This window comes from Mastomys coucha, unplaced genomic scaffold (assembly GCF_008632895.1).
Source record: "Mastomys coucha isolate ucsf_1 unplaced genomic scaffold, UCSF_Mcou_1 pScaffold13, whole genome shotgun sequence".
Lineage (NCBI taxonomy): Eukaryota > Metazoa > Chordata > Mammalia > Rodentia > Muridae > Mastomys > Mastomys coucha.
In genome coordinates, this window is record NW_022196895.1 from 46,077,830 (window position 1) to 46,095,615 (window position 17,786).

The window sequence follows — 17,786 nt, forward strand, 5'->3', positions numbered from 1 at the left end:
ACTGAGGTGTATTCACTCACTCACCTTTTACCTTGAGTCCTGTGTGCTCTCTGAACTCATCTGCTTGTGTTTCGAGAATGTGGGAATTCAGGGGTCAAGCATGATAAGCAGATGCGGATGGACGGCTTTGAGAACAAAGTGCTGGCTTAGCTTTGAGCTGTCAGTGAAAGGACATGAACTTTGAAGTCGAAGGTTTGGGTTAGGCAGCTACTCCTCTTGCTCTGCTAGAGTGCTCACACCACATTTCCAGATCCCAGGGCTGAAGTTATTGGCTAAGTAACTACCCCAGAATCTTCCTTCCTTTACCCCCGACACAAGTGCCTAAACCTGATGCCATATTCTCGTTCAGGTGTAACTTTTCCAACTCTTTGTTTTGATGACTGACCCACTATAATGTTGATTGTCAAGACAGAGTATGCCTTTCTGATGAGTCTCCCTCACATCTGACGACCCACAGAGACCTATTCGCTCCATTCAAATTATTCCCCAAATTTTTCTCTTTAACATTTTCTCTTCTGTCCTCTTTTAACCGTTCCCAGGTCTTTTGTATCTTCTTGCCCATCTCTACTCTAGCCTCCTTAAAAGTGTTCTTTCCAATGTATTCTAATCACCTTCTGGAGTAATCCTGCCCAGAACCATTTTCTGCAATGAAATATGATCTAATTAGCTCTGTTTTGTTTTGTGGCTCCATTCTTTTGCTGCCCTAGCCTATCGAGTATCTCCCCTCCCTGGATTTCCAATCCCCCTCCAACTTGCCCAGTCAATACTTAAGCAGCGCCGTGTCACTTGCTTTTCTCTTTTCTGTCTTCTCTCCCTGGGTGCAGTGTTCTTTTATCTTGCCATCGTCCGTTGGCACACTTGCACATTTTTCTCACAAGTCCTGTCAGGCTGCAATGCTCTTGATAGCTAGGCACCATTCTATTAATAGCTTCAATAGCCCCTTTGTTCATCTGTAAGTTTGTTTCTAAGACCTGGCTGCTCAATATTTGTTAAATAAATGACTGACACTGTATGGGTGTTCCAAACACGTAAATACTAAACTCATTTAGCAGCACTTTTTGTTAGTTTGTTTAGTTTTGTCTTTTGTTTGTGTCCGCTGTGTCTGGGGAAGTCATGGGGATGGAGATCCAGGATTCTGCATTTTGACAATTTCAGGGTGACTTTCATATAGTAGATCCAGTGGATACACTCTGAGAAGTCTTGATCACTATGATGGATAACTTTCTTTTTAAGAAGCTATGTCAAAACACCCCTCTGGAACGGAAGTCAAGTGCTATTCATCTAGGTCAATGGCTGAACTCAGAACACGTTGAGTGAATGATGAAACTGTAGGGAAATGTATGAGAGTAGAGTGAGTAATAAGCCCTTTAGTTACACGGACCTTGGCAGAGCTTTCTTCTGTAAGAATTTCCAAGGCAATTTTCTTGGACAGATTCTTCTCCACCAAGGAGAATCGTACTGGACTACATTTCCCATGATGCCAAAGCCAGACCCACGCAGGCGCACTTGGAACCACCGGCGCCAGTTTCCCGAAACCCGCAGGTCACTTGTTTGTGGCCCGCCCCTCCTCTCCCCGCCCGCTCGTCCGGGTCTCGCCGAGCAGTACTCTGGGCACTGTCAGTGTGTGCGTGGTGCAGGCTAGACTCATGGCTTCGCCGCTGAGGTTCGACGGGCGTGTGGTCCTGGTCACCGGCGCCGGGGGAGGTGAGCCTGGCGCTGGGCCTGCCATCAGGATAGAGGGACTGTGGCGCGCAGCTGCGGGGCGCGGAGCTGGTGCTGGATCCGGAGGGACCGGCGTGGGCCGGGCACAGAGGGGCACTGGGCACGTCGGCAGGTGCTCCGGGTTGCAAGCCGGGAGGGAGCTTCTAAGGCCCAGTTCTTTCCCAGGGGAGAAGTCAGCAGGGTTGCAGGGTGCACAGCTGAGTAAAGTTCGTCCTCTCTCTAGTGTGTGACTGTGGACTGTGACTTTTGCAGTCTTTGGACGCTTAGGCCTCTGTCAAGTGACATATGGGCTTAAAAGAACTTCTTGGGTCTGGCATCCCACCCGAGGAATTGACTTGCCAACCCCTTGACGTTGAATGGTCAGTGGTTGAGTGTTTGTTTTTCCCTGTCTCATGATTCAAGTTTTTGAGAGGGCCACACAACAAGGTTCAACGGAATTGTGGCAAAGGTCACCCACTCATGTGTGTGAAAGGGCGAGAGATGATACAGGGATAAAGTAGGAAGAGAGGAGAACTTGAGAGCAAAGGCATTTCGGAGGTGTGCCAGCCACTGGGAAAGGCTACCTGTCTTTTATTTCTGCATGTCTTTTATTTTGAGATAGAGAGTTGGGATTGAAACTATACTAAGTTTAAAGGGCAGAAAATGAAAAATACTCACATTCAGGTAGATGTTTGCAGTGAAATTTCTTCATTAGTTCCACAGCAGTGAGTAACTTCTAACCTCAGTGTGCATGCAAGGTATTGACTTAATCAACCTTTGATCTTGTTATTATTGAGACAGGGTCTCATGTAGCCCAAACTGGCTTTCAATTCCTGATCTTCCTCTGTCCATTTGTAAATTTACCTGTATATTTATCAATTTATCTTAAATGTAAGTTTTCTACTAAGCTTTCCCATTTAGCAATGACATGTATCAACTAAACCTGAAAAAAAAAATTAAAAAAAGTTGAAGCCAGAGAAAAAAATCTTTCACTCCTGGCTATTAACTTCACAGGCCAGTTCCCAGAAGATCATCACTCTTTGCCAGTCTCGTAGATTCAGAGCCGAAATGATTTGTAGTTGACAGTTGCACATTCGAGGTTCAGCACAGGTTATAGAAATCACTAGACATTTTAGAATAATAGAGAATTCAGGTTTCAGGAGAGATTTTGGAAGTGATACCTTGGAGCAGCCATCGGATCTCTGCCATAGTCCAAATACCCTAGATCATTAGGTCCTGAAGTAAGGGGACTACCATTCACAGGTTAGGAGACCAGGTTAAGAAGTTGCCTCTTCGGCACTGTTTTTAAATATAGAGGGTATTTGAAGAGAAGTAGCTGCATGAGGCGCAAGCACCAGAGCCCTGGTAAGGTGGTATCTGTCCCACTTCTGCTTCTGACATGTCCTATAATTGTGCCAAGTGGTGGGCACCAGCTCACACGCGTCATTCTAGCAGCCCGAGGAATGGTAGGAAATGGGTGGGAAAATATGGCTTTAACTTGTTTAACTTCTGCAGACAGAAGAGGGTCTGAGTGGAGAGGATGTTGAAAGTACCAACGGAAAGACCGTCTTCTACTGTAACAAATTGTTGACTTATTACTTTAAAATGGGGAGCAAGTTTCATGGACTCAAATAATCATGCTAACGTCTTCCAACTTAATGTTTCCCTTGTTTCTCGTTAGGGTTGGGCCGAGCTTATGCCCTGGCTTTTGCCGAAAGAGGAGCATTAGTCATTGGTAAGTGGCTGTGTTTTTCTTTTAAACCAGTAGCTGTTAGCAAAAATACCGTTTTCACAGGTACCCGTCGTCCTTATAGTGCAATCAAGATTTCATTTTATAATTTTTATTTCTGCGTCAGTCCTGCCTTCAAGTTCCTATCTTGTTTGAGTCTCTGATCTGGCTTCATTTGACGATGAACTATAAGCCAAATAAACCCTTTCTTTCCTACCTTGGCTTTTGGTCATGGTGTTTCATCACACCAGTAGAAACGCTAACTAAGACATGCTGGATCTACCTGGTGGTTGGTTCTAGAAACTCCTGCTAAGAAGTGGTATGCTATTTCCACTCCTGTTTCTGTGATCAAGTCCTTTAGCCAGCCAGGAAGCTAAGGGCGTCATTAAAGATATGTTCTAGTGTCATGATAATACAAAATGCTATGCTTTATATTTTCTATAATAAAGTACTATGGAATATTTAAATTTGGGGATACGATTTTCTTTTGTTTTAGCTAAGGTGCAAAGTTCATTTCAAAGGTTGTTTTAAAGCCCTGTGTGGTAGCACATGCCTGTAACCCTAGTGTGTAGGACTTATAAAGTTCACATTTGGTTTTGTATAAATTACACATTGCAGTAAAGGTTTGAACATGTCTGAGGTAGGTGGTGGGAACTGAACGGTACCAAGTTCTCTGAGTAATGTTTGCGTTTGAGATCATAAATGTAAGACAGGTTGAGCTCTTCTAGCAGGAACTGTAGTTGAAAATGCCCGCAGGAGGGGAAGATTGGTTTGCCCATTACTGTGTAAGCATAGCATGTCCATCTTAGTTCATAAGAGTGCAATTTAATTCACCCAAGACAGTATTTCCTCAGTTCAAGGAAACAGAACTTTCTGCACCCCCACGTGTCATTGTGACAGCAAGAAGGTAAGTCAATGAGGACAGTCCATCGATTGTCCTAGAAGCAGGCGAAAGTTCAAATCCTGCCTTTAGTGCCTAATTACATCATCTCTTTGAAGTCTGTTGGATTTCAGTGAGACTAATGTGTATGAAAAATTGACGACCTTTGTAGAGAGAAGCCAGAGTACCAGTACGCATGTGTGCCAGACTGCATTCATTAGTTAACATGAACTCTTTTTTTAAAAAACCTTTTCAAAATTATTATTTTTTTACATCTAGTGTGTGTGTGTGTGTGTGTGTGTGTGTGTGTGTGTGTGTGTGAGCTCCGAGGTTGAGAGCACTGACTGCTCTTCCAAAGGTCCTGAGTTCAATTCCCAGCAACCACACAGTAGCTCACAACCATCTGTAATGGGATCCGATGCCCTCTTCTGGTGTGTCTGAAGATAGCTACAGTATACTCACATATATAAAATAAATAAATAAATCTTTAAAAATATCTTTTATGTGTTATGGGTGTTTGCTTGCTCATGTGTTACCACATGTACCAGATGTACAGGAGCTGGAGTTACCGAGGGTTCTGGAACTGACACGTGTGGGTGCTGGGAATGGAACTTGATCCTCTGGAAGAACAGGCAGTGCTTTTAACCTTTGAGCCATCTTAGTTGGCCTGTAAGTATACTCTCGGGTGTGGCAATGATTCTCCCTCTTTGTGGAGTCTGAATGTACAAATACTAGTCTCCCACTTCTCCTTAGCCCAGCAGGGGCAGCCTGGAGGGGTTGGTCCCTGTCCTGGAATTGGGCAGGGATTTATTGGAGACCCATTTATTCATAATTTATTCTGTTATTAGGTGTGTAAGGATATATATGAGGATTGAACTACCCAAAGTTTATCTCAGAATGGTGTAGGTGCGCTGTACAAGCCTTGTGGGCATTGGTGGGAAGTAGCTGAGACAGTGTCTCTGGGTCTTTGCTTACTCAGAGCTAGTTGGCAACCTTGGCAGTTTCTGCTGGTAGCCCAGGAGAGAGTCTGTTTCTCTTTATTTTCATTTTTTCTTTTTCATACCCAGTAGCCCACAGATTCCACATGTGTACCGTAACGTGAGGAAGCAGCTTGGTGCCTGTATTTAAAACATGTATCTCCCTATAGACCCTTAAAGAAAAAGGCCCACTTTAGACATCAGTACTCTCTACAAGTGCCAGCTAATGCTTTGTTTGATAATCAAGAGTGAGCCGTGACAGAGTGAGCAAGTGAAGCTAAGAGAACACGAGGAAAAAGACTAGAGAAGCACAAGTGGATTCCAGTGTATAATAAGCAACTGCATTTGCAGTTCTGGCTCCTCTCTAGATCTTTCCATGAGTGTCACCCACCCAGTCAGGTGAGGCAACCACTGAGTCCGTTACGATGCCTCTTTCTTACCAGTTAAAAAGCCCATTTTTTTTTTAAACCTTAAGAACTGTAGTAGGCTTAGCATCAAGTGGACCATTTTTTTACCCTACAGGTATTTGTTGAGTGTCAGTTGAGAAGCAAGTGTTGCCTGCCTGATGGAGCATCCTAGTGGCTTCTGCATAGGACTTTCCTATTTTGTCTTTTTTTTCTTTTCTTTTAAATTGAAAGGAGATTTGCTGTGTGGCTCGGGTTGGCCTTGAACTTGTGATCCTTCTGCCTTAGCCTCACTCCTGCTGGGAGTGTAGGCATTTGCAGATATGCCCTATGCCTCCTGCTTTTAGGAAGCTCAGGTTGTAGTGAGAAGGCAGTAGAAACACAGTAGCAAACGTAGGTGGAAATATAATAAATAATGATTCAGGCTACAAGGGAAAAATTAGGGTGATTGTGATAGAAAATGATAAGATAAGGCTCTTGAGGAGGAAGCTCCCAGGAATGAGTATGAAGGACTGATTTTTCTGCCAGAGATGTCCTTTGGAGCTGAGGCCTTGAGATAGAGGCAGGCCCAGTGTGTTCTAAGGTTAGTAGGTGTGTGTGGGGTCAGTGTTGTTGGACTGGTGGGGGGAAGCAGTTAAAGAAAAAGTAAGAGCATAGAATTAGCAGGAGTCTAGATCACATAGAACGATGGGCTTTTGACCTGGTTCAGATGGTGAAATACTGCAGAGTGAGTGGAAGAGCAACGAGACCTGGTGTAGGGGATTGCTCATTTATCCTGGTTGCAGACTGAGGAGTCTATGCCACAGGTAAAGAGTGGAGAGGAAAGGGAAGGCAAGGAAGGGACACAGATTTTGAATATAGTTTGTAATTTTTTAAAATGAAAATAAACAAGAAGTGGAAGGAAAGAGGCCAGTAGGAACCTTTTGTAGTCATGGGATATGGTTGTCCTCCATGACTTCATGAGGTAAAATTTAGTGCACACATGCACGCCTGTAAAAATGGCAAAGCCTAGTTTGATAGTGGTGTTTTGAGTTGGCACCTTTGGAGGAGATTAGGTTTCAGTGGACCCCTGTGACCCCACCCTCACCCGCTTAGTTGGATTCTGGTGGCTTTATGGGAAGGAGAAGAAGCAGGGAGAGGAGGAACACTGGTTCCACCTCTTGCAGTTATGTGGTGTTCTCATTCCGCTCTGTCTCTGTCTTTGTCTCTCTTTCTCATCTCTACCTTTCTCTGTGTGCACATGTCAGAGGTTAACCTCTGGCACCGTTTATCAGGAGCTGTCTATATTGCTTTTTTTTTTTTTAGACAGGCTTTTATTGGCCTGGAGCTCACCAGTTTGGCTAGACTAGCTGGCTAGCTAGCTCTGTCTCTGCTTCCCCAGCCCGGGATCATGAGTATTGCCATTCTTGGTTCTTTGATGTGTGCTCTGGGAATCAAGCTCAGGTCTACTGTGCTTCCAAGGCAAGTAATTTATTATCTGAGCTTCACATTCTTCTCCCCTCTTTGAGACAAGAGCTCATGTAGCCCAGGCTGGCCTTGACATCGATATGTTACCAGAGATAATCTTGAACTTCCGATCTTCCTCCCTTCTTCCTTAAGGAAAAGAAAAGTCAAGTATGATTCCAAGTATCTGAAAAATTAAGAGCGTTCATTTCCTAAGACAGGAAAGGATGAAGGGGGAACAGACTGGCAGATAGGAGACACTTCTGTTAGATTTACTGTAGACAATGGGAACAGCATTCTGAGATGGAGGTCAGCACTAGGTTGAAAACTTGTCTCCCAAGGGCTGGAGAGATGGCTCAGTGGTTAAGATCACTGACTACTCTTCCAGAGGTCCTGAGTTCAATTCCCAGCAACCATAGGGTGGCTCACAACCATCTGTATTACATTACCACGCATTTCTAAAACCATTCCAGCTGTTAATCTTTTTACACCTCCACCCATGGACTTGTTTCTGTTCCTTTCCACGCACTTTGTACTCACTTGTTTTCATTAAGTTTTGCATTAAAAAGAAAAGAAAAGAAAACCTGTCTCCCTTCTCCACATGACTCTTTGCTCTTCTCTCTGTGTCACTGTCACATGTAGCCCAGGCTGACCTAGAATTCAGTCTGTGGTCAAGGACAGCCCTCAACCCATGCTCCTCCTCCTACTCCACCTCTTGAGTGATCCGTCTCCATTATCTGTTCTCTTGGTCTCTGACAGTTTAGTTCTCAAACAGAAAGCAGTTGTTAGTGTTGCTCCTGTGTTCCTCCTCTGCTGTGTGCTGTGAACCTCCCCTGCACAGGTACATGGTAGCTCTGCGTACAGATAAACAGACGAGAGGCCTTATCTTAGTCTTTATTTTCTTGTTTTCTTCTCTTTTAAGGAGATGTTTGCCTCCTTCCAGGTGAGGAAAGGAAAATCAATTAGAGACTGCTAAGGCTTGACTGATGGCATTGATAACTGAATCCCAGCAGGGCTCGAGGTGTGGCTTTTGAAGAGGATTAGGTCAGAAGGCTCTGCCCTCTTGAATGAGATTATACCCATCTAAAGGGATTAGGGCTGAAGGGAACTTTCCCTTGCATTTCTAATTCTTTCCTCATATAGCCTTCCTCCATTCTGGAGCGTGCAGCTATAAGACACCATTACTGAAATAGAGACCAGTCTTCATCAGGTAGTTTTGGGGTTTGGGCATTCTAATCACTCGAGCAGTAAAGCATCAATTCCGTTTAGTAACTACCCAGCCTTAGCAGCACAGGAGGTCAGGGCAGGAAGCTAGTGAGGATTTTGCTTTCTGAGAGGCTGTTCCCGGAGCCTTTCACATATTTGGATACATTGTAGCCATTCTAGAAAATATTCTTTCTGAACCAAAGGGATTGTTTTTTTGATCAAACTGAGGGAACAATAGAATAGCCAGCCCAGGGTTTCCTTCCATTCTCTAGCAGTCAGGTCGGGCCTTGTATAAGCTTGACACACAAACACACACACACACACACACACACACACCCAGAGAGGCGGGGGGGGGGCGGGGGGAATGAGAACATACATATACCACCTAGTTAATTTTTCTTTTCTCTCTCTTTTGAAACAGGTGTTATTGTCAGATAACATAGACTGCCTTTGAACCCTGATCCTCTTGCCTTCACTCCTGAGTGCTAGGAGTACAGATATGTTTACATTTATGTTTTTTAAAAATTTTTTTTTAAAAAAAAATCAAAATACTTTGGAGGCCAGTGAGATTGCTCAGCAGGTTAAGGCCCTCACAGACGAGCCCAATGCCCTGTATTCCTTCCACTGGAACCTATATGGTAGAAGTAGACTCTGTCCATCAAATTTCCCTTCAGCATTTCCTGTTCCATTCTCTAGCATTCCTGTTTCCATTCACATTTCCTACGTACAGTCACGTAGGAAATCATGTGCAAAAACATACACAACACAAAAGGGAGCTGTATTTTCATTGTTTCAGTTCTGGCTTAGCAGCCAGCCCAGATAGCAGGAAACTGACACATATTCCCTTCTCCTCTCCCTTCCCTTCTCTTCTGTCTGTCTGTCTTTCAAGACAAAATCTTACTGTCCAAGGTGACTTAGTCCTCATCACTGTAGCCCAGGCTGGCCTCTGATCTTAGATCTCCTTGTCTCAGCCTCCCGAGTACTGTGATTACAGATGTGCATTGCCTTGTGTGGCTCATGTTTCTCAGTGCTTACTATTATTAACTGCCTCTAAAGAGTCATAAACCACTAGGGCAAAGGACAGACAGAAAGGACAAGAAAACCTGTTTCCAAGAGTCATGGCTTTCACAGCACATAGAGTAGTTACTGACAAATCCTGATTTCCCTCTCGGGTTTACACAAAACACTGAAAAACAGTGCTATGATCCTCATGGAGCAAATATGCACGCAGGTTGGACCTTCCTTTCTCAGCATTTAATGACAGGATTTATGATTTGTAATACATATGAAAACGAATTAGAACCCTTGAAAAATAAAAGTCATTTGAAAATGTAACAGAGATGAGCTAAGCATTGTGGCACACGCCTTTAATCCAACAGAGGCGAGTAGATAGGTGGATCTCTGAGTTTGAGGCTAGCCTGGTCTACAGAGTTCCAGGGCAGCCAGAGAAACCCTGTCTCTAAAAAATACCAAACCAAGCCAAAATAATAACAATAAGACAGCAACAACAAAAACCAACAAAAAACAACCAACCATACTTACCTGGCAGGGGAGATACCATGATCACGAAGGTGGTTTTCCCAGGGTGAGGCTTATCCATTGTGCTCAGGATGTGCTGACCCCTGCCATGTCCCCAAATGCAGGAAACTCAACTGCATAATTTCTGGTAGTGGGGGACTGCATTCGAGCTCTCCCCTAAAAAAACATAACAAAACAAAACAACAACAACAACAAACAACCAACCAAAACCAAGAAAAAGTGAAAGAAAAGAAAAAGATCCCGGAGACAATACCCCAAGTAAAGTGTGGTGACATGAGCAAACAAAATGGTAAAGCATAGAGATGACTAATGAGAGGTTAAGCGTTATTTCCATAGAGCTCAAAGAAGTGTGTGTTAAAACAGTGGGCTAGAGTTTATGCCGGTTCTTCCGACCGACAGACGTCCTGATAGGCGATGCTGAGAGAAGTGGGAATTCTCTCAGATAGGCAGCTCTGTCTTTAGGGTGACTGCAGCTGGATAACTTGGCACTTTTAATTTATTTACCTGTCTGTCTGATTGTGGAGTACTGTGAACTTGCTTAAGAAACAAACAAAAACCTTCCAGGATGTGAGCCATTTTTTTTTTTTTTTTTGAGAGAAGATTTGATGTAGCCCAGGATGGCCTAGAATTCTCTGTGTACCTGAGGATGACTTTGAAACTCTCGATCCTCTTTTCCCTGTCTCCCACGTGTCAGGATTACAAGGATTTTTTAAGTGGAGAATTTACAAACATACCACATTTTAGAAAATTGTGATGGCTTTAGCTGATAACACTATCCTTTGCTACCATGACCTTCCCATGCATGTCATGAACAGGAGGAGTGGCTGCTTCGTCCTTCCCTCTGGGTCTTCCTCAAGCAAACATGCTTGATTCATTTTTAGTAGAAATGGTTGTTCTTTGAGGCTGAGTAGCTTGGGTGTGACAGAGGAACAAAGTGCTTCTAAATTAAGATTTGCATTTACCATAGTCTGGGTTAATGTATAAACTGTGTTATCCAGGAGAGTAGTTGTCATTTCAAACTCTTCAAAAACTGGACATTAAGTACATCAGTGTACAATTGTTAACAGGTGGGAAACATGCGTTAATATAAGCTGTTTGCTCTGTTTCTTTTGCATCTGGAACTTTGACCATGAGTTGGAGTGGCAGAGTGTGGGTACCAACCATTCTTTTTATATTGGAACACAAATAAACTTTTAAATTATTGCTTTTCAGGCCATTCAGTGCTTGAACAGGTGTTTCTGGCCTCTTGACTGAAGGGATTTGTGACTGAAGGGATTTATTTAGTTTCAGCGTCAGTGACTTGCAGTGTTTATGTGTTTTGCTGTACTTTCTAACTTCTCCACTTGGGCGCAGTGTTTCACTACACAGTGGAACCGTTCTCTCCACTCAAATGCTCTATTTATCAGTTTGGTCTTAGAAGTTCTTGTGCTGTTTAACTTTATTTTTTGTAAAGGAGGAGGAAAGGGAAGAGAGGAGTGATGTAATTACATTTTAGTTGAAATGTAAAATTAATTTAAAAAGAATCATCAAAACTTTTGCCTGTCTTAAAATTTTGATTATTTTTACTAGGTTTTTAATTTTTTTTGTCACTTAAGTAACTCCATGAGAATGAAGAGTTAATAGAATTAAGGTTTTGAAGAATCATTTTCCTTTCCGTGCTTGAGGGGAAATGTAAACCTGCTTATTATTTGTGTCTTTACAGAGCATTTTCATTTTCAGTAAGACTGGTGATATTACTTGATTAGCAAAACATTGCTGCATAGATTTAGGAAAACTCATTTATTTAAAAACAGAACAAAAGACCGTGTTACCAGAAACACATTTATCGTGACTGTTTTTACAGATGGCTAGGTGTTGGCTTTTTCTGTCTGTCAACACTTTACCTTCTTAGTCATATACTACACATTGAGTCCTCACTTCAATTTAAAGGAATGCTTTTCTAAAGAAAAAAAAACTCAAAAACAAAAACAAAAGCTCATCAATATTAATTGTAGTCATTATCCTCTCACCATTTGTAATTAGTAATTTATTAGGATTGTACTCCTCAGAGTCCTGTGGTACACCTACAGGAGGATCCATTCACAATATGGTCTTTGCCCCAAATATATTTCCTGAGTTCTATTTCTCTAAGTTACGTGGCACTGATCTGCATGTATCCTTAGTGGTTGGATGCTGTTTCATAAACTTGCGCTACACTGCTGTGCCACTTGAGTTTGTCATCTGTCCCTGGTGTTTGGTGACTTTGGCTTTGCTGTGTACTTCACGCTAAAGTCTGACATCATCTGCTTAACTTTCAGTAAGTTAGAAACTGAGGTGGGCACCCTTCCCATTCGCTACAAGTTTCACTGTAAAGTTCTCTGAAGACAGTTGGTGTATAATCAGTGCTAGCAGTTATATAATTGAGTGTATAGCAGCTTTATGTGTTTGCTTGTTAAAAATGATGAAATCATGGTATAAGCTAGAGATTGAAAACATACTGGTTTCATTTATAATCTATGATCTCTTTTAATAAATGTTTTCCTGAATTCTGGATTATGACATTGTGTTTTGGGACAATTTACACATGTTCTTCTCTTTAAAGTTATGCACACATATATAAATCATATATATATATACACACATATAATAATAAATAATGTTTTCTTTTTGGGCTGGGGAAGTTACTTTATAGTGTATATATTTAAAAACTTAATTGTAGTAAGAACACAATGTATGTGCTAACTTCGGTTTTAAGTTTACAGTACACTTATTATAGGTACTGTGTTACATAGTAAGTCTACTTAAGTATTCATTTTGCGTAATTGACACTTTAGACCTATTCAAACTCCCCAGGTCCACTTTCTCCCACTTTGTGGCAACCATCTTTCTCTTTTGTAAGTTTATAAATCTGACTATTCAAAAGCCACATATAAGGGGAACCGTCTAGTGTTTGTCCTTTCTGGTAGTTTTACTTCCCCTGCCATAGTGTGTTGGTTGACCCTCTCCTCCCATTGCTTGCCATGGACATTGGGGTTGACCACCTTCTCCCATTGCTGGCCATGGACATTGGGATTGACCCTCTCCTCCCATTGCTGGCCATGGACATTGGGATTGACCCTCTCCGCCCATTGCTGGCCATGGACATTGGGATTGACCCTCTCCTCCCGTTGCTGGCCATGGACATTGGGGTTGACCTTCTTCGCCCATTGCTGGCCAAGGACATTGGGGTTGACCCTCTTCGCCCATTGCTGGCCGTGGATGTTTAGCGGCCCTCCAGTATTTGAAGAGAATTTCTATTGCGTTTTCTTTTGATTTTAGTTCTTTTTGGCTGTTCCAAATGGATTGCTGGTAATTTTGTTTTTGAGTTTTGCTTTTGTTAACTCATTTTAATTGCACATATTCTTTTAGTTTTTAAAAGATTTATTTATTGTTATATGTAAGTACACTGTAGCTGTCTTCAGACACACCAGAAGAGAGTGTCAGATCTCATTACGGATGGTTGTGAGCCACCATGTGGTTGCTGGGATCTGAACTCAGGACCTTTGGAAGAACAGTCAGTGCTCTTAACCGCTGAGCCATCTCTCCAGCCCCAATTGCACATATTCTTGAAGTTCAGCGTGCTAGTTCATACGTGCACACAGCATGCACCCATCACGCCTAATCTCCACCTTTCTTCTGCACTTGTTCCCCACCACCCTTCCCTACCCCTAGGTCAGTAGGTCAAAGCCCACTTCTTTGTTTATTTGTTTTAAAGTTTCCAGAAACCCCGGGATTGCTTCTGTGTGTATTTATTCTTGAAGTGAGTTTTCTCACACCCTCACCCACTCACCCCCTCCTTCTGTTTCTTTTGTGAAGGGTTAAGTCGTCTCCTTTCCATTCCAAAGGAGGAAGAGCAGAGTGAAAGTAAAGAATTCATGGCCTGAACCTTAAGTGTTTTTGCTGTTTGTATCTGTGTTAAAAACTTTATTTTCTTCATGCTGGAGATAAATCTGGGCTTGTATGTGTGAGGCACACACTCTGCAGCAGAGGGGCCTATTTTGGTAATACGTGTTTTACCTTGTGTTTGGTTAGATTGGTGATAACGTAGGTGGGAAGTGGGCAGGCGATTGAAGAACTACGTCAATAACTTGAATTTTATATTTAACATACTTGGGAGGTGGGAGAGATTAATTGCTTGTTGTTTGCTCTGCAGTGAATGACTTAGGAGGGGACTTCAAAGGAGTTGGTAAGGGCTCCTCTGCCGCAGACAAGGTCGTGGAAGAAATAAGAAGGAGAGGCGGGAAAGCAGTGGCCAATTACGGTACTTGACACACAGAGACTGCTTACTGTCCTTCTGCTAATAAAACATTGCTTGCACTACTAAGCCTTGAGAAATAACTCAGCAATACACTGAGTCTAACTATGAAATTAGATTTTATCTAAAGCTACCAAGCCTTTTGAGAACATAGTTTATATCGTACGTGAGAAATTGCTAAGCTTTTTATGTAGATGATGTCACAAACTGTTCTGATACCCAAACAGTTACAGGTATGGCTGTGCACTTAACAGCCTTGTTTAAGCTCCACAGCATCTACTTTCATTCTCTTTAGCGTTTTAAAGGATTCTCAGAGTTATGCTGTGCTAAGTGATGAATGGCCCTTTTCTGTGTCAGCTGCCATGGTCTATTGCAGTTACTACTGTATGTAGCTTTAGCTTTGCAAAAACTTAAGGGTCAAATTAGATGTTAAGTACGTTATGAAAAGACCTGCAAATACAGCTTTGCATTTTGGTCATAGGAAGTGTAAAAATTTAATGAAGATGTAATTACCTCACACCCTTCCCTCCCCCATAAGCAGTTTTATTGGACAGCACTCCTCTAGCTAGTCTTTGTTAGTTTTTGTTGTTGTTGTTGTTGTTTTGAGACAGAGTCTCTCTGTAGCCCTGGTGTCCTGAAACTCAGTCTATAGACCAGGCTGGCTTTGAACACACAGAGATCCTTCTCCTTCTGCCCTCCAATTGCTGGGATTAAAGTCTTTTCTCAGCATTTCTTATTCATTCTATTCTACCCTTATTTTGCTGATTAATGAATTGTCCGGCATAAAAATTTCTTTGGTAATACTACTCTCTGTGTTGATTGTTGTACTAGACTCTGTTGATTGTTGTGTGCCTTCTTTGAGTTTATTCGGTTGGGTGGTAGTGTCACTCATGTGCTCTGAGCCAGAGAAAGTGACTGTGAGGGAAGGTTATTGACATTTTTGTCCTTGTTGCTCTTCTCAGATTCAGTTGAAGCAGGCGAGAAGCTTGTGAAGACGGCATTGGATGCATTCGGCAGAATAGGTGATATTTTCTTGCATTTATGGTTTCTTTAAGGTCCATTTCTGTTTCTGTGGTAAAATATTCCCAGGAGAAAACAAGTTAGGGAGAAGGGGATTTATTTTGACTTGCAAATTTAGGATATAGTCTGTTATTGTGGGGAAGTTATGACGGGATTTCAGATACCAGTTCCATCGTGAAATCTGCAGGACAGAAGGACGGGGGACTTCCTTGCTTATACTCAGCTCAGTTTCTCCATTCTTACAGTTTAGGAAACCCTGCCTAGGGAATGGTGCCATCCACAGTGGCCCAGGTTTTTAATATCAATTAACTTAATTAAGATAGTCCTCCACAGCCATGCCCACAGGTGACCTTAGACAGTCCTTCAGTGAGCCTTTCTTCCCAGGTGAGTGTAGGTTGGGTCAAGTTCACAATCATAAGATAACAATTACATGATACTAATGAGGTAGTTACTAGCTTCCTCATGTGATATCTTTGAGCTGACATTTGTTTAACAAACACACCTCTCTTTCTAATTAGATTTCTGGGTTTGTTTTATGATTCAAATATTTTTTTAACTGGTTTTATTTTATGATGGAATTGAGGGGATGATTTTATTGCCATACATATTTAGGTAATTTTTAAGTTTTTGCATCTTAAGTGATTAAAAAAATTTGTGAGCATAAGCTATTTGCCCTTTTTAATGATGATTCAATTAAATCTCAGATACATTTCTGAGATAAATCAGTATTTTGGCAGTAATGGACCCAGTGTATTTTTTTTAAGTGATGATTTGATTTCTTATAAATTTATAAGAAATATGTGTGAAAAGTGTCTTAGTTAGGATTTCTATTGCTATAGTGAAATAACATGATCAAAAAGCTAGTTGGAGAGGAAAGGGTTTATTTGGCTTACACTTCCATATCACTGTTCATTATTGAAGGAAATCAGGACAGAGACTCCAAGAGGGCAGGAACCTGGAGGCAGGAGCTGATGAAGAGGCCATGGAGGGGTGCTGCTTACTGACTTGCTTACTCAGCCTGCCTTCTAATAGAACCCAGGACCAGCAGCTCAGAAATGGTACCACCCACAATGGGCTGGACCCTCCCCCATCAATCACTGGTTAAGAAAATGCCCTACTGGCTTGACTACAACTTGAATTTATGCGAGCCTTTTCTTAATTGACTTCAGCTCGTGTCAAGTTCACATAAAACTATCCAGCCCAATAAGGCTCTTCATTTTAGAGATGTACTCTTGGTCCTTCCTTTCTAACTCCTCCTATGGTTTAGCCTGAGACATTGTTTTTAAAATTAATAGACTGCAAGAGGGCAATAGGGCTGTGCTTCCGGTCTGGACAGCACTGTTTGTCAGTTGAGCGTATCCCTTCCTTGTTTGGTCTAGCATACTTGTTCTAGTTTGTTAGGTTGAAGCATAAGAACCATGGTCACATGCCATCTGACAGGGACAGAAGCCACAGAGTGTGACTCAGAGGATGGGGATAGCCGCAGGACTCCAGGGGTCGAACCTTTAAAAACTTCACTTTCTTTGCATAGTGAGATCACAAAGGCTTACCAAACAGAATATTAGTTTATGGCTTGAAATTCCTAGTTTTGTCTTGTTTTGATTTATTTTATTTTATTTTATTTTTGAAAAAGCATCTCATGTAGTATAGGCTATCCCACACTTTCTGTGTAGTTGAGGCTGGCTTTCATCTCTTGAGCCTCCTGCCCTCCCCTTTCAAGTGATTGAATTGTAGACCTGAATTCCCACGACTTACTGAATTACGCTTCCTGAATTTTTGATCTTTTTACTGTTGAGGAACAAGGAGAGAACTTCTAACTTTCTGAGTGGATTTTGAAGTTAAGTACAAGATGGCTTTTAGTACTCAGGACTCAAGAGGGTGTAAAGCGCTTAGCTTTTTGAGCTACAAGACTTTTGGTTGAAGAAAGGAGATTTGAATTTTTAAGTCTGAGAGGAAGATATGACCTGATGAATGTGTGTTTTTGAAAGTTAGTTGGATTTTTTTTTGCTATAGGTACTAAAATTTTGTTTTGATAGCATTCTTATTGTATGTAGTTTTTCTGGGGGACTTTTAAAAAGTTTTAAAATAAATATAAGTTGTAAGTAAGTTTAAATTAATATGCTTACTTTCATTTATGTAACTTGGATCTTTTTCATATTGTAGATGTTGTGGTCAACAATGCTGGGTGAGTCTTTCTGTGTTTTCATTTGAAAGTAGAGTACACACCACTGCGTTTACCACTGTGCATTTTCCCTTTCACTCTGACCATTCTGTATTATCAATATTTTAGAATCCTAAGGGACCGTTCCTTCTCCAGGATAAGTGATGAAGACTGGGGTAAGATGTTTTTCTTGATTCTTTGGAATGTAATTATCTATTTTGTCTTTTAGTATTTAATTAATTTATACTATTAAGGAAATACTTTGTGTTTGTTATGGTTAATATAAATGAATTTACTCTATTAGAATGATTATATAATTAGAAGTATCCTACTTTTTAAACATTTGTTAAAAAATAGTTAAGTCAGCTGGGCAGTGGTGGCTCATACCTTTAATCCCAGCACTTGGGAAGTAGAGGCAGGCAGATTTCTGAGTTCGAGGCCAGCCTGGTCTAC

At 41.7% G+C, this 17,786-nt stretch overlaps 1 protein-coding gene and 1 non-coding gene across 2 annotated transcripts in view; both read left to right on the forward strand.

Annotated features, from left to right (window-relative positions):
- The first annotated feature begins 1,500 nt into the window (after positions 1 to 1,500).
- Positions 1,501 to 17,786, forward strand: part of Hsd17b4 (hydroxysteroid 17-beta dehydrogenase 4) — a 72,780-nt gene continuing 56,494 nt past the window's right edge. The window contains exons 1-6 of the mRNA XM_031365665.1: positions 1,501 to 1,704; positions 3,383 to 3,436; positions 14,051 to 14,158; positions 15,115 to 15,174; positions 17,336 to 17,357; positions 17,463 to 17,509. Of these exons, the coding sequence (XP_031221525.1) occupies positions 1,647 to 1,704; positions 3,383 to 3,436; positions 14,051 to 14,158; positions 15,115 to 15,174; positions 17,336 to 17,357; positions 17,463 to 17,509 (349 nt within the window). The 5' untranslated portion in view covers positions 1,501 to 1,646. The remainder of the gene's footprint in view (positions 1,705 to 3,382; positions 3,437 to 14,050; positions 14,159 to 15,114; positions 15,175 to 17,335; positions 17,358 to 17,462; positions 17,510 to 17,786) is intronic.
- Positions 9,875 to 10,038, forward strand: LOC116087929. The gene has a single exon (XR_004117704.1). It is a non-coding gene; the product is annotated as a U1 spliceosomal RNA (small nuclear RNA).